This window comes from Xiphophorus maculatus, chromosome 17 (assembly GCF_002775205.1).
Source record: "Xiphophorus maculatus strain JP 163 A chromosome 17, X_maculatus-5.0-male, whole genome shotgun sequence".
NCBI classification, from domain to species: Eukaryota; Metazoa; Chordata; class Actinopteri; order Cyprinodontiformes; family Poeciliidae; genus Xiphophorus; species Xiphophorus maculatus.
In genome coordinates, this window is record NC_036459.1 from 13,486,951 (window position 1) to 13,513,056 (window position 26,106).

The following is a 26,106-nucleotide window of genomic DNA, read 5'->3' on the forward strand; positions in this document are numbered from 1 at the left end:
AATATTAACATAATTCTGTTTTTTTTAAAGTTATTTTTAAACACAACTGGGTTACAATTTTTGACCCACTGTTTGTTTAAAGCTGCCCAACTTACCTTGTATTTGACGTAATAAACCATCAATTTTTCTGCTCAAATGTAGCTAACACTAGGTCATGCTAACCATTCTGCAAATAAAAGGCAATTTCTCTCCCTTTAATTTCACTCTGGGATCAAAAAGGTATTTTTGAATTCATAAACGTGTTAGCTTTAGCCAACACTTAACAAACCGTGTTTCCTGCTTTAGAACTTTAGTTCTTAGCAAAACCATCTGACATTAGGGTCAATACAGAGCATCATTTTACTGTTTTCCCAAGGCTGGGTGTGATTTCTGGTCCAGTATGTGGTTCAAACTAGCTAACCTTGTTTCTAGAAACATTAACTCAAAGCAACAACATATTTGTGTATGCTAATGTGAAGTACAGCTTGTCATCTTTGCTATAAAATGGACAACTTTCTCCAGAGAGCCAATAGTAAAATTCCTAAGTTACAACAGGTTTACAACCTAATGATTAAAGGTTAGAGGATGTAGTGCAGTGGAGCCCCGCCTCCTCTCTAGCTGTCACTTCTTCATGTGCTCACCCACGCTCCAAGCACAGATGATATCCCCATCCTGCTGCCTAGCAGACCTCGCAGACCTCACAGACCTCGCAGACCTCACAGACCTCACAGACCTCACAGACCTCGCAGACCTCGCCCAGTTGTGGATCCCGGCTTGACAGCACGTTTAAAAAGGAGCAGCAGTTCAAATCTAAAAAGACATGATTCACTGGATTGCCTTGTTGATTTCCTGCTGCTGCTTGAATGGAGCTGCAGCAGAAAGCCCTCGGCTAGAGAGAATCAAGAGATGTCAGACCAGGTGTTCTCAGGTAAAGCCTTGCTCTCAATTACTCTCATGCTGTCACCTGTTAACTAGCTACAATTAAGCCTCCATCTGCTGCTCACTTCACTTAGAAAACAAAGAGATTTCCAGTAAAACTTATCCTTGTGCAGTTTCTCTTCCCTCTGTGGTCATACAGATACTGCTTGCTTTGGTTTTCGGGGATGTTTGCTTTACTTTCAGTAAATCTTTCTGTGGAGTTTGTAAGCCAAGTGTTGAGGTAAGCACTGTGAAGTAGGGATAACCTTTCAGTGCTCTCAGTGACAGTAAGGAAAAGGACAATAATGAAAGAGCATAGTTGGAAGGTGACTTCCCCAAAACTGAGTCACTTGGGATAACAAAGACATTCTCATGAGGCAGCATACTGGGAAACATACCCAGGTGTTTAGGGAAATTGAGTTTGCTTACGAGTAGATAAAAAGAAAAAAAAAGAAAAGAAACAGCTGACCCGTGTCTGTGTTTACTTCTTTTCATTCTCCCTTCACTGGTGCTGTTTCAGCTCGCTCTTAAAACAACTTTTACGGGCTGTGCAAGTTTTATCTTGTGAGTTGCATCTTTAATCTTTCTTACATCACTGTTGATGTCTTCCTAAAATATGCAGCAAGCAATTCCCACAAAACGTTCAAACATTGTGACGTTTCATAACCCCGTAGGCTGACATCATCCTCCTGCCACCCAAACTGTGTGACTTACTTCACGTAAACCGCTGTTGGACGTTTGAATGAAGTTCAGACAGGTGCGGGTTGTTTAGTATCTCTGTGGTTTTCATTGTAGGAAGGACCCGTCTCTGACCCTTCGTTGTTTTGTAATTTCGTAGTTGTCGTATAAAAAGAATGAAAACATGTTTTTTGTTCTGACCACCCACCAGTTTCAACCACCAGTTTTGGGTTTCTGTATGACTGACCTTTTTGGGTACACGAGTGCTGGTCATTTTGCAACTTTTTCTGGTTTTGTAGCAGTTCTTTTTCCGAAAATACATTGATTCACTTTTTACTTGGCCTTTTTGTGGTAATTTAGAGCTTACTGCTTTTCCATGACAACTCTTTCCTGCCAGAAGTGATGCTCTCTGTGTACTCACTTTGATTTAAAGAACATAATCTGCACTTGGTTCACCATAGGAACATGAGGTTATATGACTTGAATAAATAAAAATCTAATAACGTCTCCTGTCGTAGGTCATAATCTGTCACGTTTTATGGGACTGGACTCACCCAGAGAGGGATCAGAAGTAAAACAAATCAATCTCCATAATTTCTAAAACTGCTTAACCACCAAGAGGGAGAAACTGTTATCTAACGGTTTAGGTACATGCAAAAAAAAAAAAAAGGCAAAAAAGTTTCAGGTCCAAAATAGGAGACCAAAAATGGGAATATCTACGTACTAAATGAAGGCATAAATCGTCAATGGGGTGACTTCATCAGGAGTCAGAATTTGGTGACTCTTGGTCAGAATTTCCAGAGGTCAAAACTCTCATGTCTCTGTTGATTTAGCCGACATGTCACACATGAGTCGAGATGATCACATTTTATTCCAGTCAATAAACACAGTCTGTCAAAACATCTGTGGCCAAAACAAAACAAAAGCATTTCCAGTCCGATCACTTCCCTGGGATGACAAAGTCAGGAGGTTTTTTATTTTTTTATTTATTGTACGTCCTCAGTACTACTCACTGATTTACCCCATTAGCAATCCAAAGCCGTCCCGTCACAGAAAAAGAACAAAAGCAGAAGGAGGCACCGGGCCAAAATTAGAGACATTTAAAATAAACATCTTCCTGGTTAGATTTTTACAAAAGCTGCGCACGTGTCCACACCTTAAAGGAATGAGGATGCGGAAAAACCCTTCTTCAGGTCACTATTTTTGTTGGCTCTACTGCTCACAATAATAATGGCAAAGGATTTCACCTGACCGCCTCCCTTTCTTTTCTTCTTTTTTTTTTTTCCTCCGCAGGGACTCAGCTGCAAGACCCGTCCAGATTGTGAGTATGAATGACGCGTGCGCAAGCGTCGTAAACGTTTCTGTACAACACCTCAAGACAACATCTCAATTTGTTGAGCAACAAAAGACTGTTGTTCTTTTGTACTCTGATTTATCCAGAGTACAAAATGATTCCAGTCATTTTACTAGGATCGCAACATCACCAAAGTTTCACTTGTATGCCAAATATGTCCTCCAAAGCATCCGACTCAGCGTCCTCGTCTCTGGCTTCAACAGATTGGTTCGCGCCTGCGTGTCACGACCCCGATGAGGGCCTCAACATCACCAGCGTGATCCACAACGTGAGCATCTCCACCGTCATGAAGTGCGAGGACAAGCAACAGTGCAGACTCCACCTGAAAATCAGCACGGTTGTGCAACTTATGGGTAGGTAGCGCCGACGACTACATTGACATCAACTTTGCCTATGCAAAGTTTGTCAAGTTCTGACGTAGCTTCCACGTAAGCTGCGCACAACGCCTCTCAGAGGTGTTTATGTCCTTTGACCTTTTCAGGGTTCTGCAACGTTTCAACCACTACAACTCTGATGCAACTTACCTGGTTAGACAAACCGTGTTCTTTCGTGCGTTTCAGAAACAATCGACACTTTTGAGTGGGAGGCAAAGGAGAAAAGAAGCAGCAGAGTCATTCCTTTCATCCACAACAAACCCCAAACATACGGCCAGTCCTATAAAGCATAGTCATGTGTGGTGGAGGGATCAGACCAGAATGCACACAGGGAAGCGGAAGTCTTGTGATAACCAAATTAAAGAATAGCTTCAGCAAAACTCTTCCAGTAACGCACAGCGAGAGAGAAAACCAGATGAACACAGGTAACATGGGGGAAAGTCTGATAAGGACGAAGGGTGGGCGTGCAGAAGCAACAGCTGGAGGAGCGATGAGGAGATAGAAAACAGCAACGCTGAGAGACAGGCCGAGCAACGGAACATAACCAGAGCGGAAGAAAGGAGAAAATAGACCTAAACGAAGGGAAAACGATGAAACTAACAAACGGTGACGCGAAGAAACTATGGCTGTAACGTCGTCGTTCAATCTTTGTTTCCGTCTCTCCTCAAATGTAGGTCTGTATGTAGGTCAAGCAGAAGGCGAAAGATAAGTAATAAAAAGAAAACAGGAAATGCTAATTTAATTCCCGGTATGAAGCCATAAAAGTTAAATATGGTAAAAACTCTTCGCTTTATTTGAACTATCCCGAGGGTCAGTTCCTGCTGACATTTAGCCAAAATCAGGAGGCCATAAATGGCCTGACGTAAAGTCGCCTTAGGTAACATTTGCCACAGATTTGACCTCCATGTAGGAGACAAATTGTGGCTGGATCTCAGAGAGGCACCTCCAAACAAGCCAGTTTCATTAAGCCCCTTGGGCTAAGTTTAAATTCCCAGTCAGGTCAGCGTGCCTGCCACACTCCATGTTGCTACATGTGATGCATGCAGCAAAGATCCACTTAAGTCGTTTGCATTGACTATAGAATTGGGCAAATTGAAATTCTGAAAATAAATATGCTTAATGGAAACACGGCAATTTTGAAACAGATAAACCTCAGGTTTTAGCGCTGCGATGAAGTGGTTTTTCCAGGAATATCGAAATAGATGGTCTGTAATGGAAAGACTATTGGCAAAAACCACAAAGAAGCCGAGAGGAGGTAGTCTTCTTCGTAGTTTGTAGTTTGTTTTTTCCCCCCAGACAATATAAAGCATTCCAACATGTCGAATCCCCTAAAAACGCTGCATGCGCTTCCAAGTGAAGCGGGGGCTTGTCGCTCCAACGCCCGAATAAGACGCTAACGTCTGATTCATCAGCTAGCATCGCATGCTAGCGCCATGGCTGAATTATGAATATATCTCACATAGCTGTTTAAATCCGTCGCTGCCGTGATTCTTAATGACTCAATGCGAGAACAGGCTTACTCAAGTGTGATTTTAATTTTATTTTTTATGTAATTGAAACACAACAATTGCGAAATGTTGTGTCTTTGACATTAGCAGGACACAGACAAAGGTTTGCGGCCATTTGTGTTGAAAACGCAGCTTGTGAGTCGAGCTTGTAGAGTAACTGTGATCTTCCTGGAGAGTGGCTCTGTTCTTGAATTTCTTTATTGCTTTTCGAGATATTTTTGCCTGCTTCCTGCTGTCTGACAGGGTCTTTTAAGCGATTTCTGGCTGAAATCAGGCCCAGATGTGGCCAGTCAAATTAAAATATGTGATTCCTGACATGAATCGTTGATATGAATCGCATAAAGCGAGAATATTTTCCATCTGGCAAAATAAACAACCCTCTTCACTCATCAGTATTTTTTTTCTTATTATAATTGGTGAAGCATGTTTTTATCAGTGTTATGAGTAGAAAGCCTTATGCATACAGTTGCCGTCATTGGAGCAAAAAAAAAAAAAAAATTAATTAGCTGTTGACATTAATACATCTAATCAGATCCTGATGACAACCAACTCAACTGCCATGTCTTGTTTTTCATTTTTATTCATCCTAAACAAAGACGAAGGTGTGGTGGAATATCAATCACCAGCTGTGATGGTGGACTTTTAAAATAATGCCGAGTTCCTATGCACCACGTTCAGCTGCAAAAGCACACAGTTGAGTGAGAATATGCCCTTTGCACCCGGAATAGGCCCTTCTCTTCTTATATAACCCGAGGAGGAAGTTGTAAGAGTAATTCATAGGCTGTAGTCAGGCAAGCCTGGAGATTAGTCAGGTTATGAACACATTTGGATGCAGGGGAGTGGAGGAAGTCTCCCCTGCGAAACCCGTCGCGCTCCAATAAAAATGGCCTTTGAAGGACAAAACAGGCCAAATTGACATTTCATGTTTCTAGCAGCACTAATAGTGTAAACAATAAGGTCAGATTCTTCTTCCTTTTTTTTTTTATTAAAAAGGGCACATGCAGACATATGCATTACATCCTTGTTTGTGTAAGAGACATCCTGCAAAGTTCTTCCCTGTTTGGACGGAAGTGGGGAAATCCCTCAGGTTGGACTGAGTGTGCAGTCCAGTCATCTAGTCACTTGCCAAGGCTTAATAGTTTTCAACAGTTCGCTGACTAGTGAGCATTTTCTTTGTCATAACCAAGTTGTTTTTTCACTGACTTGTTTCCTTCTTCGTTTTGGATCCAGACTCCGTCAGCGGCGTTTCCATTTGCACCAGCACTGCTGGGATGATGACAAAATGCCAAATCGTGCAATTCACCAAAGCATCGAGGAGATCAATGTCTGGACTGCCGGTAATGTTTGCAGACACTTATGCTGCTCTGCAGTACATTTTTAATAACATACAGCATCCTCCAGGGTCCAAAAAGAAGCCTTGCGGTAAATCATTGCTTCATCATAGCAACATGATGTTACAGAAAAGCATTGAAAAAGCCAACGTTTAAGTACATTTTTCACATTAGCCTCACTTGAACACCTTAGTTACTGCCCTACCATCACAAAAGTAAAAGATTTATTGGAATTTTGTGTGCTTTATTCATAGAAATCAGACATTCTGACTGCAAAAAAGTTGAGTCGGATGGGTGTGAATGAATCGAAAGCTCAGCATGTAAAAAAGCACCTTGTCTCCATTGTTAAGTGCAGATGAGGACAGCTTCTCAGCAAAGTTTCATATGCAAGACAAATTTAAAGTTAAATGTGTTTTGTGAAGGGTTCGTATCTCGTAGCTCATTTAATGCCAGGAGATATCAACACTCAAATTTCTATTTTGCATCGCATTCACACGAGAATAGCTGTATTCAAAAGATGGTGAAGTCACTGAAGCGTGACATGCATGTCATAACCGGAGTTTGTTTCTTTATTTTTTCCTCCCCATCTTTTGCCTGTAGGTGACAGTTGAGAATGATTACACTGAAGTGTCTCCAAACCAGCACCTACAAGTAACGGTGAAAACAGTCCCAAGTTACTGTGGCATAACTTGGGCTAGCAAGTACCGTACCCCTGGTAAGAAGAAAAAAACAAAACACCTCTTCCTCTTGGTTAGCCAAACTATAGCAACACAGAAATACTTGCAGGCATCCAACTGGAAGTGCAGATTACATTTCATTAAAACAAAGGCAAATGAGGTTGCAAGTATTTCCTTTATGTCACAAATGGAAACAGGAACTAGCACACTAAGAGTTAGTCAATTGGTAACCATGACTGAACATAACTAATTTGTAAAAATGAACAGGGGTGAATATAAGTTAGCCAAAAACATCACAACCAACTGAGCAATGCCCGCTTTGGTGCCTTTTTTTTTTTTTTTGCAACCTTTTTGTAATCTTATTTTGGTATGAGTGTTAACTGAGTATGCCGAATACTCCACATTGTTTGGTGTTGAGTCATTTGCGATATGGTGTTCTTCAGAAGGGTTTGAGATTGTCCTGATAGAGTAAACCACAAAACACTGGCGTGGAAGAGTTGTTTTACATGTTGCACCATCTCTTCCGCTCTCATTTGATAGCTTCGTTTTTCTTTTTCCACAGAATGCTCGCATGAAGACTTGAGAAAAAATGTTCCTGAATGCATCAGTGAGTACATATCCTGGTTTTCTCTGAGTCTACAGAACATTTTATGTTTGCAGGATCCATCTATCCTCCCACTATTGTACACTTCATTCAGTTGTTGACGCAACAAGTCATGAAAGGAAACCTCGACGTCTCTCTCCCCCAGCAGTCCTCTTCAATTTATTCTGCTAGGCAATAAGGCATTTCTAAGCCATAAGGGACACGAACAGTTCATCTAGAGAGTTCTTGGTCTATTTTGGTCTCTCCACCGAGTTCAAAACCACTTCACCCATTCTCTAAGGCTGAATCCAACAGACCACCCTACCCAGAACAATCATTTCTTCAGACCATAGCAAGGGTTGTCTTCTTTTGCTCAAGATCCATATCTTCTTGGGAAAGTTGATTGTTGAAATAGAGACAGGCTGGTGAATCAAGAGCTTCTTATCTCGTTTTGCCATGACAGACAGGAGCAGCTCCCAGGTTACTGCAGTCACTGACCTCAAGATACTTGAAGAAATCCTCCTGACCCAGGAGGAGTGATTCATCTTTTTATGCATCCTTTGTGGACCACATTGTTGGAATTCCTTTTCCACAACATCTCAAAAGAGGAAATTTTCTTTACAAATTTTCCCCACACGACACTGACTCTACAGAGCAAAGGCAAAAAGTCGTAGGGTGTGTTAAGATGCAATTCTAAGAAAAAGAATTGCTTGATTGTTCCCATACAGCGGAGTCTTGAAGCCAAGAGTTTCTTTCAACAAGTACGGGCCATCTCTCACTGTCAGGGTCAATAGGTGGTGACAGAGTTGAAAGACTGAAATATAAACTTCAAAGGCAGGGAGGCTACAGGCTGAGCAGGCGTCTCTTAACAAAACAAATATGAAGGTTCTGCAGAAAGCAAGGACTTTGAAAATCCCAAACACTTAGCAGAGTATGCAAGTTGGACGTCCAGATGTTTCCAGATTTCGCCATGTTGAGGAACAAAATCATCATTTTGTGTGATGACAGAGTGGCAGAGGAGATGGGATCTCAAGCGGAATATGGGGAAGAATGACTAACTGTGGAGCTGAGTAACGACCAGAGACAAAGTCATGTGTTGAGGAAAACTTCTTACTAAAAAACCCAGGAAGCAAACAAGACACAAAACAATTACATCAAAGAAAGAGCAAGAAAATACCTTGTTGCATTTATTTTCTATGACTGAAGTGGATATTTGCTACATTTAAAGGTGCCGCTTAAACAAGCCCGTAAACATCTACAAAATACCAACTGTGCAACTGAGTGCTCTTAACGTACTTAAAATGCAGACAGTGATTGAGTCTATATGTCAGGAAGGAATTACAGCAAGAAGTGACTTATCTCTCATCCTACAACCAGTATGTCATTTCTTCATCGCTATCCGTTTGACTAAAGCCGTGATCGCTGCAACCAGGCATATATTTGCTTGGAAGTACAATTCTGCACTGCAGATTTCACAGACCATCTTCACAAACAGTGTGGAATAGAGGGGTGGAGCTAAGTGGCTTGGTTTGTTCCAGCCTTTGTAAGAAAGTTGTTTTCTAATGATATTTTGACCAATGTGGGTTTTTGACATAGTCAATCGCGCTCATGTTCCAGAAAAGCACAACCTTGGGTGTACTCGATTAATTGTTGTGCGGGGAAAAAAAAACTGGTTTTCTACTGCTTTGTTGCATGTCTCATCAATGTCTTTGAATGCAAAAATTACTATTTCGTGTTTCAGAAAAGGGTTATTTTACTGTTTGCTGAGGAATCATTTCTTGCTCAAAATCCTAAAGTGCTGAGCTCTGACACCTGAACTGGGGTTTTCAGGACTGCACATTCTTTAAAACACGGTTTGAGATGTATCCTATTTATGAAAACAGAAACAAAAACCATGTAGAATGCTTTCCTTGGCATTAGCAAAACATTTTATTATTGCTGGAGCAGAGAAGGCGGCTGGTGGAAGGCACCAGTCGAGCAATAACCTCCTCCTCATGCCAGGGAGATTACAGGAATTCAACCCCACACTTTCTATTCTCATTGCCAGCTTCGGTTTCTGATTGTTGCTTTGTTTTGTCTCTTTTAGCTGGCAAGCTGGCTTACACTGCAAACCCAGAAAAGAAGGAGCTGGCAGTCAGTGTGTCGGACATGCTTGAAGGTTACGACTACCATCTCCGACTCTGCCTCAAGGATTTCATCTGCTCTGGCACGGGAGCTTACACTCTGGTTAGAAACTATGACTTGTGTTGTCAAAACTAAGGGCAGCGAACCTTAAAAATCACTGCACGATGCTTTTATTAAAGAGTTAACAACTGACAGAATCACAATACACTGTTGGATAGCTTACCTGGACACAAAATGTGTTGTCGGATAGTCTGCAAACCTGCTTTTGTTGTGAAGTCATTCCTACCTACCTCACCACGCCTATATTTAAAATAGCAACTTAACTTTTTTAAGTTCTACTTTAGACTATCCTGTATTACTTGAATCTCTTCTTGTGACTCATCACTTATACACTTTCCATACCTCTACTCTGACTCACTTTAATCAATGAACAAAGGTTAATGCCGCACTCACCGCACTGTTACAGCCCTCATAAAAAGTGCTTGGTAGAAACTACTTTATTGGATTTAAAGGGAAGAAAAAACAAAGACGGATTTTCTTCCTTTTCAGATAAAAAAGGAGCGACCCCTCGAGACAGCTGTCCTTCAATATTCCAGACCTTTGCCTTGTCTTTGTATTGAGGTAACTTCCTTACCAGCAATCCGGCCTTTGGATCGATGAGTAATCGCTTTCATGAAAGGATGCCAACTTTTATTACTCGTTATGTAATTCCTTGTAGGGCTGGTCAGCTTTTATGGATGCCCCGAGAGTCCAGGTCTGCCCATTCAAAGACCGTGAGTCGAAAAACAATGGTGTTACTCATGCGTTACTATTTCATCGTGTCGCTGAAACCTTATTATACGCTTGACCTGTTTTCCCTGCAGGTCTAGAAGAATTGTGGTTTGGAATCACCTTTGATCCGCTGGAGGAGGCGCTGATATGGGAGCCAGCTTGTCCCGTCGCAGCTGTGGCTGGTTTATGTGAGAAACGAGAGGATGGCGTCTGCGTGGATCTGCCCGATTCATCACAGAATGTCAGCAGAGATAAGGTATAAGATACACATCGTTGTGCTCATGTTGGTGCACCACTACAGTTCAAGACAAGCATTGAATTAAACATGACAGACATATCCTGAGATGGTTAAAACTTTCAGAATGACGGTTTTCTCATCAATGACAAGTTTGTGACGGCTTCTCTTCAAACGGGCAACAGCAAGGGGTCAGAAATGTGGACGTGGAGGAATACTGGTTCGCTAATGTAAAAATGGAGCATGATGTCAACATTCACACTACACTGTAAACAGTTTCCCTCTTGCCGAGCATTCTGGATTTCTCAAACCGAGCGGCTTTCAACAAGAACTGTTTACGTGTTGTAGTAAACTGCGTCACTTTGCACTTTACGAGGTTTCTATAAAGTAATGAGTTTATCCCGACATTCACTTTCAACCTACAAATGCTGTAAACACTGCAGCCACCTGTGTAGCCACAGGAAAGCCGGAGAACCAACCTTCTTTGGCTTAAAGCCCCAGGCGTGTCATTTGAGTTTCACATTCTGTATTTGCTATAAAAATAGCCAATGAAACAGAAAGTCCTGTTGGAAATTTGAGTAAAATAACCTAATTATCTAAGATGAAACTTAAGGTAAATGACCTTTGCGTTCACCAATGTTTTTCAGATCACATTTGCTAAAGTGGATCCCCACCCTCAGCTGTGCATGAAGGTAAGGATTTCTATCTCTTCAGGCGTTTTTACACGACATAAAGAAACGACATCATTGTTGCAATACCTCTTAAGTCAATATATACATGAACATCTTTCTGGTTGTTTAGTTAGCAAGTCCTTCTCTTTATTTGGCCCAGACAAATATGGAATGAAATGTTAAAAACTCGTCAGGCTAACAAAGTTTAGCCTAAACAAACATGTTTAAAGTCGGGCCTGGTTTGAGTCACTTGGGCTTACCAAACGTAAGCTAGTGTTTGAAATTCAGGCTTAGTTACTAACCAAGCTAGCTAACCAAATTTATCCCGACTTCATCAACTAACCTCCAGCCCGCCCCCAAATTTCTCCAAACTGTGGCTAAATGCCCTTTTATCTATAGCTCAACCGGTGGATGGAGTTGGAAACTTTGAAACTAGAAACTGTGCGGAATTGGAACAATTAAGTTAATTTGGTTCTTTCCCAAAAAACAGTCAAATTGCTTCCATCAGGGTTTGGAGCTTGTTGAGGACATCAGGAATTTATTAGTGAGAGGAAGCATGCAATACTCATTAGCAGTGACACGGAGCTGAAGTGCAAGGTGAAGCCTTCAACTGACAGCAGCCTGTTTTACAACTTCGTTAGTATCGCTGAAAAAAAAAATGAGATTCTAAATAAAACCAGAAGGGATTAGCCTGAGTTTTGGAAATTTCTAGGAAAATCTAAGTGAACTGGAGCCAAAGCTACCTGGGAATTCATTATCAATAAACCACATAAGGGAGATTTTTCTCAGCTTTCCAAAGCAATTTACTCCAAATGTTTTATGTAGTTACAAAAGTCTGAAATATTTTAAGAATATCATATTAAATGACACACACATGCAGGAGACTATTAAAATGTCTCAGAATTCTGTCTGCAATTAGCCGCAACAGCTAGCTGGAAACAAAGCAGAAATAATGTTAGTTCCTTTCAAATGTTTTCCATGTGTAGCGGAAACGTTTTAGGACTTTTCCTGCATGTTTTTAACATTTCAAATCTATCAGTTCACGGCAGGCTCTCAGTCCTGGATCCGATGCCCCTTTGCTGACAGCATCAAAGGTGCGTTTTTGTTTCATATCATGATGCTGATGAAAATAAAAATGTTTCCGAATGAACTTCTGCATTAGGCCACATTTCAGGAACTCACTGTAACCTCTTTTATTTTGTTTTTTCATTTTTCTCTAGTCTGGGACGTGATCGTGTCGAGCCAACATGGCTATGAAGAATTGCAGATTCTATCACGAGTTACGGCAAAGTTCTCCGTGGGGCCGTGGGGGACGTCTGCAGAATCACCAGTGGACCAGACGACCTACACGATACTTGTAGACGTTGTGAGTATCATCAAGTTATATGAATTTAATGAGCTCTTGTCCTGTTCTTCTTTTTGTTTTTTTACTAAACATGCTTGGACTTGTCTTTCCTGCAAGTCAATGTTTTTGTGTTGCTCCAAATGTCCTACATATGTTGCTAGGAAGCAATAGATTTTCTCTCGAGTGTCTCCGTTATCAACAGATCCATAAAAGTAATTACGCTTCCAAGATCGTGTTATGATGTGTTTCTGTCAACACGCCAGCCACGTAGAATATGCAGGAAGTTGTTGCATGAAGTGTAAAATTTCATCTCATTTCCATGCAGAACACTGGCATGGGTAATTATTATCGTGTCATTACTTATTATCGTGTCACTGACTCTAGGCTTTTGACCTCACTTCCAGGAGACATCGGAGAGATGTAAAGGTTAATCATAACAATAAGGAAATGTGTAGTTTAGATGTTGATCTGGGAAGTCTTGTTTTGATTCAGGAGGAGAGAAGATAGATTTGAGCATTCGCAGATCTTACAGTGCTCCAGCAGAGAGAAAACAGCAACACAAACAACCCCAAAGTCTGCCATAAAAAGGAAATACCCCCTCTGCCCCCCCCAGCAATTATGGGAACCTTTAAATCCCCTACAGGATCCGATTGTAATGTTTTTATTGTTTTCTTGTCTTTTAGGAGAAACTGAAACCTGTTGACTTACAGCTACGAGGCAAACAGTGCAATCTTTGTCAACAGGTTCGTTCAAGCTCTTAAAGATTCTTAAAAATGAACGGCTTTTTCTGCGCCTTCCGTCAGGCAATGGCGCTGAATGCTCCTTTTGTATTCGTACAGGTGAAGAGGATTGATGTGAAGTATGCCGCCACAGTCGTCCACTGCGCCAAGCGCTGCAGTAAGTACGGCTTTTGTTACTGCCTGTCTCAGACCGTCAAAGAACCTGTCCATCTCTGTTCATGGGTGGATTTTCTCTTTTTCTTTTAATATGAGGAAATGCTCCAGTTTGACATGCAAGTTGTTCCCAGAACTTATTTTTCAGGCATTCATCTCCATCTGATCTTGACGCTTTTTGAGAGCAATTACAAAAGCATGAGCCCCCAAATCTTTTTTCTGTGCTTGTTTTTGACTAAATAGAAGCAGGACGTACTGTACCCGAAGGCACTGGCGGAACATCTTGTTTTGATATTCTTCTTCGCTTCGTAGTTTGTAAAGAGCAGAATGTGCACAGTGTCTTCTTGCAAGAATTGAAATATATGCAAGAGTTTATTGGCATTATGGCCAGTAGTGTAACTTCAAGAAGAAGTTCCTCGAAGCTTATTCCCTACACAGCTGATTCTCATTCGTTCAGTGTCAGCATTAAAAACACGGATCGTGACATCATGCACTAATTAGCTTGTTGATTATATCACTACGTAACAGTTGCAACTTTTGTTAATCTTCTCTTTGCTTACAAAAAACTGGGTTTTAATTATTATTACTTTTTGTCTAAATCAGTTTTTGGTAATAAAGTCATGGTGTTTTTTATGTTATGTTCCCCCCCCCCAAAACTAACTTACTTAAAAAAAAAAAAAAAGAACAAAAAAAAGGCTTAGGCCATTATTTTAGGAAGCCCGGTGGTTGGGGTGTTAGGGTTATCATTTAAAAAATGTTAAAAAAGTTAAAAAATGTTTAAAGTCGACTGGAAAGTTTTAAATATAACTTGATAATTACGTCTTTTTGGAAGATAATGCTTGAATACAGACTATAAAGTCTTAAAAAATGCAAACATTAAAAACAAACCTAAAATAAATAAGCAATGTTTAGCTTGGTGGGGGCCCGAGTAAAGCCTGGTGGCCCGCCAGGCTTATAATACACTGGGGGAAACCCTGATACTATATAATGTTTACTGGCTGTAAATTTGGGAAAACCAAAGACAGATTATAAGGAAAACAGCTGGATGGACGAAGACGTAGACAGGTGTGTTGGTGGATGAATTAAGTATGAAAATGATGTACGTCATCAACTTCTTCCAGATTTTAAACAAATTCCACAAAATACAATTGGTACTCTTTAATAAAATCCTAATTCCGTGTTTGCTTCTCAGCTGACAGAATCTCACTCGTGCAAAAAAAAAAAAAAAAAAAAAAGGAAAAAAGAAAGCAGTGTCCTGTTGTTTCAGCTAATCTCTACTGAGGCGAGGTAGCAAAGTTAGAAAATACAAAACTTAGCTGCATTTTCATTCGTCCAGATTCATTTCCTTTGTCATTACAACCAGGATGCAGACACATCCTCACACACACGCCCACACACACACACACCGCCCTACTGAGATTTGGACTTTAAAGGGGGAACACTACATATATTTTCCATGTGAAAACCGAAATGTAAGCTGCATCATTTAAGTCATACACGGACATAAAATCTAGTCTCGCTAATTTCAAAAAGATAAAAAAAAAAACACGTGTCATATCAAGCTCAATTTCTCGTTCCAGTGTCCAAATTGTCTTCCCCGGCTCCTCCTTATGACTTGACAAAGATTATTCTACCAGCTGCCGCTTGCCTCTCTGGCATCATCATCGTCACTCTGGTGCTCTGGTTACTGCTTCGAGGTAAGTGCGTAGAACAAATGTTGCCGTTTGTGTTATCAGTTCTGCTGACACATTGCAGTAGGAGCGCTGTATTGGTTTGGGCTCGGCTCCAAATTCGCAACCTTGCAAAGCCATTAATCTTTTTTTTTTTTTTTTCTTTCTGCTTGGTCACAATGAATGTACAAAAACTCAGCAACTCAAACAGTTCAAAGCTGTTGTTGTTTGTGTACGCCGGCGCTCTCCTTGCCAACCTTGTGAAATATTTGCATGCACATAATTGGCTTCCTTTTTAAAAAAGGGTGGGTTGGCGGACGACTTAAAATCACCTCTATTTAGGTCAGCGTTCATTATAGCATGCACAGGTTTGTTCATCCAGCTCATCTGCTTTCCTATCTGCTCCCCCCCCCATGTGCTTTAGTTTATCGCAGTAGAAAAGGAAGAACAGGCGTCTCCCTCTCCGAAAAAACAGGTAACACTTTATTTGGTCAAAACGTTCAAAAGGTCAAGCTTCGCCTAAAGCGCATCTCTTCTCTCTCCCTCGCGTCGCTGCAGGCGCCGACGTGTTTGATGTACAGACGCAGCTCCCGGTCAGTCGGAGGGTCCGCAAAACCAGCGAGGCGAAGAGCGGAAACAACGAGAAGGCCAACTTGCTCCTGAACTGACCCCGGAACGGCGCTTGGGTCTGAAACACCGGTTGCACTGTGCAGTATAACAGATGTTACAAAAAATCCCGCCAAAGTTCTCCATTGAATCCATTTGTGTTCCTTCTTCCAACATTTCATGTTTTTCCACTGTAAATATGCTCAGTAGCTTGCTTGTTGTAGTTCACTGCTGTTTTATACTCGTACTTATCTATTGTTGTGCTCTGCTGTTTGTTTTGGTGAAAATGAACTGAACGCTAATGTCTTAAGTTAAAACCCGTCAAGAGGAAATGCATATTTTTTTTGTCCTTATTTAAGAGTTTATTTTCAATAAAATGTTGAAATGCGTAAAAACGAACAAATTTGATTTTTACAAGAGGTTTTGTGCAAACTGTGGGGAAAAAAAAAATAACACAAAAGCTGGAGAAACACCCGGTCATATTCAGCATGTTCTCGAATTTCATGGAAGGTACGCTTCGTTTGTGCAGGTGTGAAAACGTAATTAAACTCCGATGGGGACCAAAAAAATTAATAATTAAGTCCGAGTATGGCTGCGGTCGAGTCCAGCACGATTCGAATTCACACGCTCACGCAAACAGACCGGACAGACCTCTCTATATATAGTGTGCAGGACATTCTGGGTAAATACAACCAAAACAAACGCGCCCGCACTCGTGGTCTTTTACAACCACTGCAGTCTGACGCCACTCCCTTTGTTGTTTACATTTTGTCAAGAAGGAAGTTGCGGCCACATCTTCTTCAGACGCTTTCTGTGATCTTCTGCAGATGTCGGAGAGCGTTTCTGCATAAAACTTGGCAACAAACCTGCGGCCAATCACACAACACTTCAGACAAAGCTCTGTCAAAATAGTTCGACCCAGGCGTGAAGAGACGTTTGCTTTTCCGCACTTTTGTTGAAGTCAGTGCGAGGTTTAACACGCAACACATCAACAATAGAACAACACTTCCCACAGTGAAACATAGCAGTGGCAGAGTCATGCCGTTCCTCTTCTCTGGCTTGGACGGTGGTTGGTTGCTACGGCAGCTGCGCTCGGAATAAAAAGGTCATCAGACAGATAGACTTTGTACAGCCTTAAAAAAAACAACCTTTGTGCGGTAAACTTTCCAGTTTCCTGGTAAAAGTTTCCATGTGTGTTTGTTAGGCTCTTGCTACTGTTTGAAGTGCCTCCCTTTTGATGCCTTTTGTCTTTACCCAACTCCCGTGCAACTGAATTTATGGAAAAAAAACCACATGAATCAGAAGACTCAGAAAGCCATTAGGAACATTGTTAAGTGGCACAAAGCAGATTTATGCCGTCATGCTGCTCAGATCCACCCCTCTCCCAAAAAACAAACTGAGTAATGTAGATTGGCAGGGGAGGAAACGTTTACACCCAAGGACGAAGACTGTCGCCACTCTTAAGTAATTCCTGAAGAACATGTTCTAAATTGCACACAACACAATGTTTCAGATGATCCACTTCTCCTTTCATCGCTGCTTTATTCTGCCTGCGCCTGCAGCGGCTCTGAAGAAAAGCTTTAATAAAAGACGCCCAAACAGACATGCACACGCGAAGTTGGACCTGTTCAGTTTTTTTTGTGTGCCTGCAACAAAAGGAGCATCCTGGACGTGTTTTCTTGCTTTCTTCCATAGCCGTTAAACAGCACATTAAAAACAAACGCGGACTGATTCGTTTTTCCAAACGCACATCAAGACGAGAAGAGACGCTTGTGCACAAACAACCATGACCTTCAAGCTGCAAACCCAGTAGAAACTGGGATGCGATGGAAATGAGCGCACCGACTCAGAACCGTGTCTGAATGCAGTTTTCTAGAGAACAAGCAGAACCAGGACCACCCAGTGTGTCTTCCCCCCCACATAGGCAGTTTATGCATATTACTGTTATTGGTGCCCAAATGTTTTTCCAGCTTATGAAACTCAAAACGCATTCTCTTTTTATTTAACTTTAACAATAGGCTAAATATGACTTCCCCCCCCCCCTTTTTTTAATACTTTATTTTTGTCATTTTAGCAGTTTTAGAGATACGCATACGTACAATGAACAGTTAGAGCCCCCTCTAACAAAAACGACAGAGCCACTAGTTTGACAGGAGCAGTTGAGTAATAATCAACAAAAAAAAAGGACAAAAAAGAAATAAAAATAGGTAATTACATTAATTATGCCGTTGGTGTCAAGCTCCGATGAGTGTTCCATTTTTTCCAGTATTTATTGTTGTTATAAGTGGCAAGTCTTAATGAAAAAGTCAGTCTCTCCAGTCCAAACATGATGGCGGTTCCACCTCAAGCCACCTGCGAGTTATAGCTTTCTTTGAACCCGCTAATAGTATTAGTAGGAGGCATCTATCAGACTTCTGCAGTTCCTGAGGTGAATTACCCAGGAAAACCACAGTAAAGTCACAGCGTAAATTTAAGTCCATTTTAGTATTGATTTCTTTTATCACTTCTGACCAATAGGGTGCGATCTCAACACATTCCCAGAAGACATGAAAATGTCCTGCAGACACATTCCCACAATTCCGCCAACATTTTGCCTTTTCAGTATCGTTACAATGTTTACTTTTAATGTTAGGCGTAACAAAAACACGCACCATGCATTTCCAGGAAAATTCCTTCCACAGGCCAGAACTTGACGTGTGAATCACAGAATTGCATATATTTAACCAAACATCGTCAGTTATTGTTATTTTGGCCACTTCTTCCCATTTAACCTTAATATATGTTGTATAAAAAATTTTTGGGAGGTCTTCCGTTGCTTGAATCTAATAGGATTTTAAGTATACCTGTCTCGTCCTCCAAGAATTTTATACTTTTATTGTATTGTTGTCTTAGCTGGAGGTAACTAAAAAAGTCGCATTTTTCCAGGTTATAGTTATCTTGAAGTTGTTTAAAACTTTTTAATTCACTATTGCTTGTAATCTTCCAGCAACTTGTTATGCCTTTTTGTGACCACTGGGCTTTTTTTTTTTTTTTTAAAGTGGAAATCGCTGCAATACCAAGTATTTTGGTCTAGTTTCTAGTGCAAATATCCAAGTACAGTTGAAATAAGACAAACGTAACTTGTAAGCAGGAAATAGAAGCGTGTTGTAAGTCAATAATTTCTTAATATTTATTTTAAAAAGTATTAGTTCCATTGTCAAATAATCTGCCAACTGATATTACATTTCCGTGATATTACATTACATTACATTAATATTACATTTCCGTTAATATTAGGGAACTATTGACTTAAAACAAGCTCCTACTTCTTGCTGTACAGTTGCTTGTAAGTCAGTTTTATCGGTAACACTTTCTTTGTGTGCATAACACTGTCATAAATATAATATAACACCTGTTATGAACATAAAGATGAATGGTTATGGGTGTTGTCACGAAGTGTCATTCAGTATCTAATGACATTTTTAATGGACTTTTAATACACCTTTTAGTACCACTTTGCGGTAAACGTGTCCTTATTTTCCGACTTACACTTCATGACAACATTCATAAAGACTCCATGTTCATAACAGAAGTTATGTCACGCTTATGACAGTGTCATGTCAGTCTTATGCACACCCCTTCAAAAAACGTGTTACCCTTTTATCTTATTTCAACTGTATTAAGATATTTGCAATAGAAACTAGACCAAAATACTTGGCAACATTTTGTATTTTTGCATTGAAAAACACATTAGGTTGACTGAATACTGTAAAACTGGCTTCAGATACGAGTGTGTTTGTGTGTTGTCGCTTGACCTGTGCACACCCTTAAACCAATCAATCATCCAATTTTATTTATAAAGCACCTTTTACGCTAAAAAGCAGCTCAAAGGGATGTGCAGATCAATAAAAGCAAACAATTACCCAACAAAATCCCACATGGAGAAACACACAACTGTGTGGAAAATGCACAAAGTCTGCAGAACTGATCCAATTCAGGGAATGCAGTTAAAAAGATGGCTCCTCAGCCTGCTCTTAAAGACAACAGTTTCTGCGGCCCTCAGGACTGGATGACTTGAAGTTGCTGCAGCTCCAAATAAAACGGACGTAGCACAAGTTCACATGTGTGTCCAGGCAAATGAGCAAAAGCTTCTCGTAACAGTGTGTCCATCCTGGGCACACGAGCTGCTGATGACGCTTGCTGTGAGTAAATAAGGAAGTAAGCACGAGCTTGCAATACAAGTTTCTTGGGAAAGTAAAGTCAACATCCGGAAAAAGGTCGGACCGCTTTATCTCGAAAATTTCCGTTCTGTTTACAATATGCAAATCAGGCTACCTTGTGAACGAACAGAAGCCTGTTCGTTCAGACAGGTAGACGGCCGCCACACACTCAGTGCAGCCAATCGTGTCCCCATGCAGGCTCTCCGCACACAAGGAACTCTGATACTGAAAATGTTTGACTAGGCCTGTGTCCTCCGTACGGCCACAAAAAAACCCATTTCCTTGTCTGATTTATTGTAAAATTTATGGCGAGATAGCGTTGTGTTGGAGACAAAACAAGCCTGATGAGAAATTGCGGCCCGCTCGATGCCACAAGGAGAGTGAGACGCCCCACAAAGCACACACACTAGTTTAAAAATAACCATCGGATCACAAAGCAACATTTGTTTCATTCAGCATTTGAACAGGGAAGACTTCCTCCTGAAAATATTCCACTGAGTGTTGAAGAAAAACTGGACAGAGATTTATCTAGAACCGCGCCGCTTGCTTTCCAAGCAGATAACTTTGTGAGGAAATGGCAGAAATGTATCTGATCAGAATCAGGAGAAAAACAAAACGAAGAACATCCACAGCAAGTGGCAAGAATGTTCAAGTAATTTTTCCAAGTCAAGTCTGGAGCTTCTAGTACATGGAAAGAGATTTCTCATAATCGTTGAATTTCCTCTACTTTGACTGCACTGCGTTGCTGATAAATGTTAGTCCCCCACTTGTTTTATTCATAAAATGCACAAAGTCGTTAAATACTGAATTTTGGAGACATCCAGGTGATCATAAGTGCAAAGATGCAGCTAACAAAAATAGATTTTTCTAAGCTAGCAGTAGCTCATGTTTGTGGCTGATCAAGATTGTTCAAAGGACTCAAGTCTGAGTCAAAATGCAATAAATAAGTCATCTATGAGTCTGCAGAGCTTAAAATCAAATCGTATCACGCCATAAAGTCTCTGGTCCAAGTCAAGTTATGTAAATATGTAAAGAACAAGTTAAAGTCACAAATGTCTAAAGCAGGACTGCAAGTCAAGAGACAAAAATATCTAAAAGGACAAGTCCAAGTCAAGCAATGACAATACAAAATTCAAATGAAGGTAAAGTCCTGAGCACAAGTCAAGCCGCGATGCTTTGGAGCAAGACTGCAACTTAGGATGGACCGATTCGCATTTAGCGAAAAGTTGCGAGAGCATTCATGAAAAGAAGCTGGTTTGGGGATTAAATCCAGATTGTTTTTCCAATTGATAGCATTCCTCTACCCAATGCACCTAAATATTTAAATCGGAGTGCCAGTCCTCTTATTTACACACCACTTTTGATGTGATTAAAGAGGTGAAGCAACCAGAACATGCTGACGATGCACGGCTAACCTTCGTGTCATTATTAATTAACATTATTAATGCGGAGAGGCCCGGCCTCAACCCAACTTCAACTGTCTCAAGTTTGGACTTGACAGAGGGAAGAAGAAGCTCCATAAGTGGTAAACAACTGGCTTTCATGCATAATTCGAACACACGATCACCAAATAAGATGTTACTCTGTAATTAGTTCCACCTGAGCCAAGTCAGACTTGTGCGAAAAAAAGCAATTTCCCCTGGCAGTGAGTCATGTCGACATATAGTGGAGAAATTTTGACCCAGAAATATTTAGTTTCAGCCTCAGGGGGGAGGTTTTGAGTCTGAACGGCTCGTTTGATATCATGACGCAACGACTTAATCAAAAACTTTTTTTCCCTGTACTTTGACTAAGCCACTTTAAAATACTAATTTAGTTTTTTTTTTTTTGTTAAACATTCAGAAGTGGTTTTGCTTATGTGTTTTGGTCCTAGTGATCTTTCCAGGTGTGATTAAGGTTGGATTAAGGTCACAACCTGAAGGTTGGGAATTTTCCATCAGAATATGATAAATTACAGAATTGCTGCTCCTCCCAAGGTATCGCTCGGGCAAAAATGGCTTCCCACACTTTGGGATGTCAGTGAGTTAATTTCTAATCGTTTCCTGACTGACCTCTGAGCAGAATGCGCCGCTTCCCAACGACGTCATGTTCTCAGACAGATTATATTTAGGAGACTTGATTCAAAAGTAGTAATCCAGCCCGGGCGTGGTGGGTGACATTCAACTCGGCTTTCTGAAAATGCTTAGTCACAGTTGAAGTGGGAATTAACTTTCAGCCTGAAATCATCCCTTGAAAACTGAATCTCTCTGACATTTTGATACTAAATTGAAGTGTTGGGAAGGGGGGGGGGGGAACATTTGGAGAAAATTCAGCTCTGCGAAAGAATTCACACCCCTTTTACTTTGTCAAATGTTGTGAATTTAGTTTTATATACAGTATATGCCATTCTTTTCAAAAATATAGCTCAAGCACAGTCAGTGTGGATTTGCTTTAGGTCAGGACTTTGACTGGGACACATTCTCCCACTTGAGCTATGGATCCCTGCTGTTTCTCCAGAGTCACTATTCTGGCTTATCAGGCTAGTAGGCGGGTGCCACACTTTTCAGATATTTCTTCTTCTTCTTTTTTTTTTTTAAAGTTGAAAATATAAATTTTGTCGATGCACAAGTGCAAACGTCAGTCCGTGTTTTGATGTTCACCGCAGGATTTCTTTTTCTCCTTACTTCCTTGTGAGTAATTTAAGACTTCATTGTCAAGAAGGAGGAACTTAAGGAAACAAAAAATTAAAAACAGCCCGCAGCAAAGCTTTCAACAACACTGAATTTACGTTCCTTGGCAAGATGCCATGCCAAGCCTACATCAGTCAGTTGGCAACTGCCAGTATACACCAGCTTAAAAGTGCAACCATTAATTGCTAATTAAGTTCAGGTTGGTGTACCACAATTCTTATGTGTTCTGAAAATGATCCAACTTGGAACAAAAGGTGTCTTGTTGCAATGTTTTTTTTTCGCAGCTTGTGTGGAGAACCCTTACGCAGTCATTGTCAATCAGGTGTGATGCAGTTTGAGGAGCCAAGTTCGCTTGACGTTCAGGAAAGGGCGACCGACAAGGGAAGATTTTTTGTTTTGAAACAACTGGTTCAACAAGCCGAATATGCAGAGGAGAAACGTCGAAGAGGAATCAGCCGAGATATCGGGACGAAAACTGTGGAGGTCCGCCTGAAAGCGTCACATCGAAATGGTCGCCGTCGTGCCCTGCAGCAAGGAAGCGGGAACCGAGGGGGAGAAATGTGTGAATCAATCAGACGACAAAAGGAAATCCGTGAAGATTCTGGCGGAAGCTGGAAAGAAAGCATCACTATTCACCTGAAAGGGCCCGAAAAGACTGCGGTATGCAAATGCACTCGCCGACAAAAGAAATAAATCTTTTGAAAATGATTTCCTGCAATTCGTTTAAGCTAAAATTAAACTGTCACGATCGCCGTTGTTACGTCACAAAAATGGGGAAGTGACACACAAGCCTGAGAAAATCAACTTAGCCTTAAATTTATGGGGGTGGCAGCATCATGTTATGGGATAATGACGGTGCGACTTGATGATATCATGGCAACACCAGGAAAGAACATGATGGAAATATCACAGCAACATCTCAAAGTCAGGCAGGAAGTTAAGGCTCAGGCAGAAATTCGTCTTCCAAAGTGGAAAATGCCTCTAAGCACGCCAGGAAATGAGTAAAGTGACTTGAGGACAAGTGACGTCAACATTTCAGAGTGGCCATGGAGTCTTGCATTTGCAGGAAGAGCTGTGAAGGTGTGAGTCAGCAATGTGACCAACAAGCCTGACTCGGTTCCTCCAGTTCTGAGGAATTGGCCAAAATCCCAGCAAAGTAACGGGAGGCGCTTGTGGAAAGAAACATTCGACGCCGTACGGTTTACCAGGCAATTCAGTGAAATGTCACGGAAAATTTCTTTGCAAACTTCCGAAATTTAAAAAAGCAAAACAATCCCTAATTTTTGTTCTGATATTTAGTAATTTGGGGGAAAAAACTGACGATCCTAAAACAGGAAAAGTTCAGTTTAATTGAAGCCTCATTTAATTTATTTTTTAAATAAATTTTATGTATAAAATGTTTTCCGCCAAATGTTCTTGTCGTTTAGGCAAAAGTTGTTGACTTTAAATATTACATTTCTTCCCATTGGCAAGTATTTACATTTAATCCTCCAGATCTTTATTTTTGCACTGACTTTTCATAAAATGCTTAATTTTCTATTTTGTCTTGCATGTTTTTCACACGTAGAGTTTTCAGAACATGGATTGAATATCCATCAAAGACGACACAAGTGAACATAAAATACAGTTTTTAAATGAAGTGTTTCTTACTAAGGGATAACAAAAAGTCCAAACCTTCATGGTTGTGTGTGAAAAGGTGTTTGCGATAACTTGCATCAAGTCTTTTCCAGCTCATCTTTGCAGAACAGTTTTAAATTTGGAGAGTTTGGAGAACTTTTTAAGGTGATGCCCTTTTTCATGCCACAGTGTATTTTTCTTATGCTAGTCAGTCTTCACCAATTGTTGTGTCCTTCAAGTCTGTACTTGACAAAAAATGTGGACTGAGGAGCAATTATTTCATTGTTTGATCGCTTTGCAAGCGAAGTGACAGGTTTTCAATGACTGAACAGTTTCGTTCGGGTGACTGGCTGCCTTACGCTCCCATAGGACTGATGCTGTGTTCTGTCTTTGTCTCCGTTTTCTGTTTTTTATGAGCAGCGTGCGTCGGCGTGCCCCGCTTGTCATAATAGTTGTGGACTCACAAGCAAATATCTGAAGTGTAACTGCCTGAGTTTCAAGTGTGGCCCCGAGCAATCACTGCAGATTGTGTAAGCAAACTTGCCCAACTAGGGGTGTGTGTCCATACGGTGGGAATGCTTCAAGAAATTCCTGGTAAATGCAAATATACCATCTCAGCTTTTTTCTCCCCACGCCCAATTATTTCATTTGACAGCATGAATGCAAATAACAAGCTATTAGCAAAGCATGTAAAATGATGAATGTTGATAGATTTGCTATGCAGGTCATGGAGATAAAGAGGCAATTACGGATTTGTTGTGACACGCCAACTGCACTTGTGTACCAACACTTAAAACAAATGTGGTGTTGAGGTGTGTGTACTGTGTTTCTGGATGTAACCCAGGCATCTTGTTTCTTCATTTTAGGATACGACATTAAATGTATGTGTTGTGGTGACAGCAGTCAGCACAACACGTTTGTTTCTTTTTTTTAAAAGCGGCAAGCAGGCATAAAACTTTCAGTTTGTGGCTTATGTTTTCTAAGTATGTTGGTAGTCGTGGTTGTCCTCGGGCTGTAGAGCAAAGGTGTCAAACCAGGTTACGTGACAGGGCTTCCCCCAGTGTATTAAAAGCCTGGTGGGCCACCAGGCTTTACTTAGGCCCCCACCAGGCTAAGATTGCTTATTTCTTTAATTTTTTTTTTTAATGTTTGCATTTTTTAAGACTTTATAGTTGGTGTTCCGGTATTAATCTTCCAATCTTTCAATAATACACAATTATCAAGTGATATTTTCAAATTTCCTGTTGACTTTTAACATTTTTTAACTCAGAAACATGACAGGCCGCTGGATGAATGGCTGCCCTAGGGAAACCTTGCATAAGGTGCAGAAATTAGAAATGTTCTGATTCGAAGCCTTCATTTGATCAATCTAGATGTTAGACATAAAAATTTGAGAGAGAGAAAAAAAAAAGGATAAGCCTTACTATTGAGGGGTAAGGATTCCTAACTATTTCCTCAGATGGAAAATCCAGTTTTTTAAATTGTGCTATTACATCACTTTCCTTCCAAGACATAAACCCCAAAAATAAGACTAGACATAAATGTGTCAACACTTCTTAGTCAAGTCCCATTATAGTATTTAATAGCCTATTAAATACTAAAAAATGAATTCTTGTGCAACGCTTTAAAATACTTTTTTTGGAAGTAAAACAGGAAGTAGCTCCTCTTTTGATCTGTGGCGTTGGCTGACCACAAAGGCTGTCTGAAAGCATTCAGTTCCAAAGCATTGAGGAAGCCTCCACCCATTCATGTGGCAGCATTTGGATACTACAAAATAAATATAAATAATGAGAGTGGCAGACAAGATACCAAGCAATAATGGCCTTTAGCAAGAACTAATGCTAAAGCTAGTCTTGTTAGCACACTATCAGAGCTATGCTAATGGTTGTTCTGCGGACTATGTT

The 26,106-nt window shown here is 40.6% G+C and overlaps 1 protein-coding gene across 1 annotated transcript; it reads left to right on the plus strand.

Moving 5' to 3' along the window:
• Window positions 1-277: 277 nt before the first annotated feature.
• Window positions 278-16,108, plus strand: il17rel (interleukin 17 receptor E like). The gene is made up of 18 exons (XM_023350020.1): window positions 278-907; window positions 2,869-2,896; window positions 3,133-3,282; window positions 6,042-6,148; window positions 6,743-6,857; window positions 7,382-7,426; window positions 9,489-9,628; window positions 10,076-10,147; window positions 10,245-10,299; window positions 10,390-10,553; window positions 11,180-11,224; window positions 12,243-12,297; window positions 12,424-12,569; window positions 13,232-13,291; window positions 13,388-13,445; window positions 15,022-15,138; window positions 15,536-15,586; window positions 15,670-16,108. The coding sequence occupies exons 1-18, from the start codon at window positions 800-802 to the stop codon at window positions 15,777-15,779; spliced, it is 1,626 nt and encodes a 541-aa protein (XP_023205788.1). The 5' UTR covers window positions 278-799; the 3' UTR covers window positions 15,780-16,108.
• The last annotated feature ends 9,998 nt before the right edge of the window (window positions 16,109-26,106 follow it).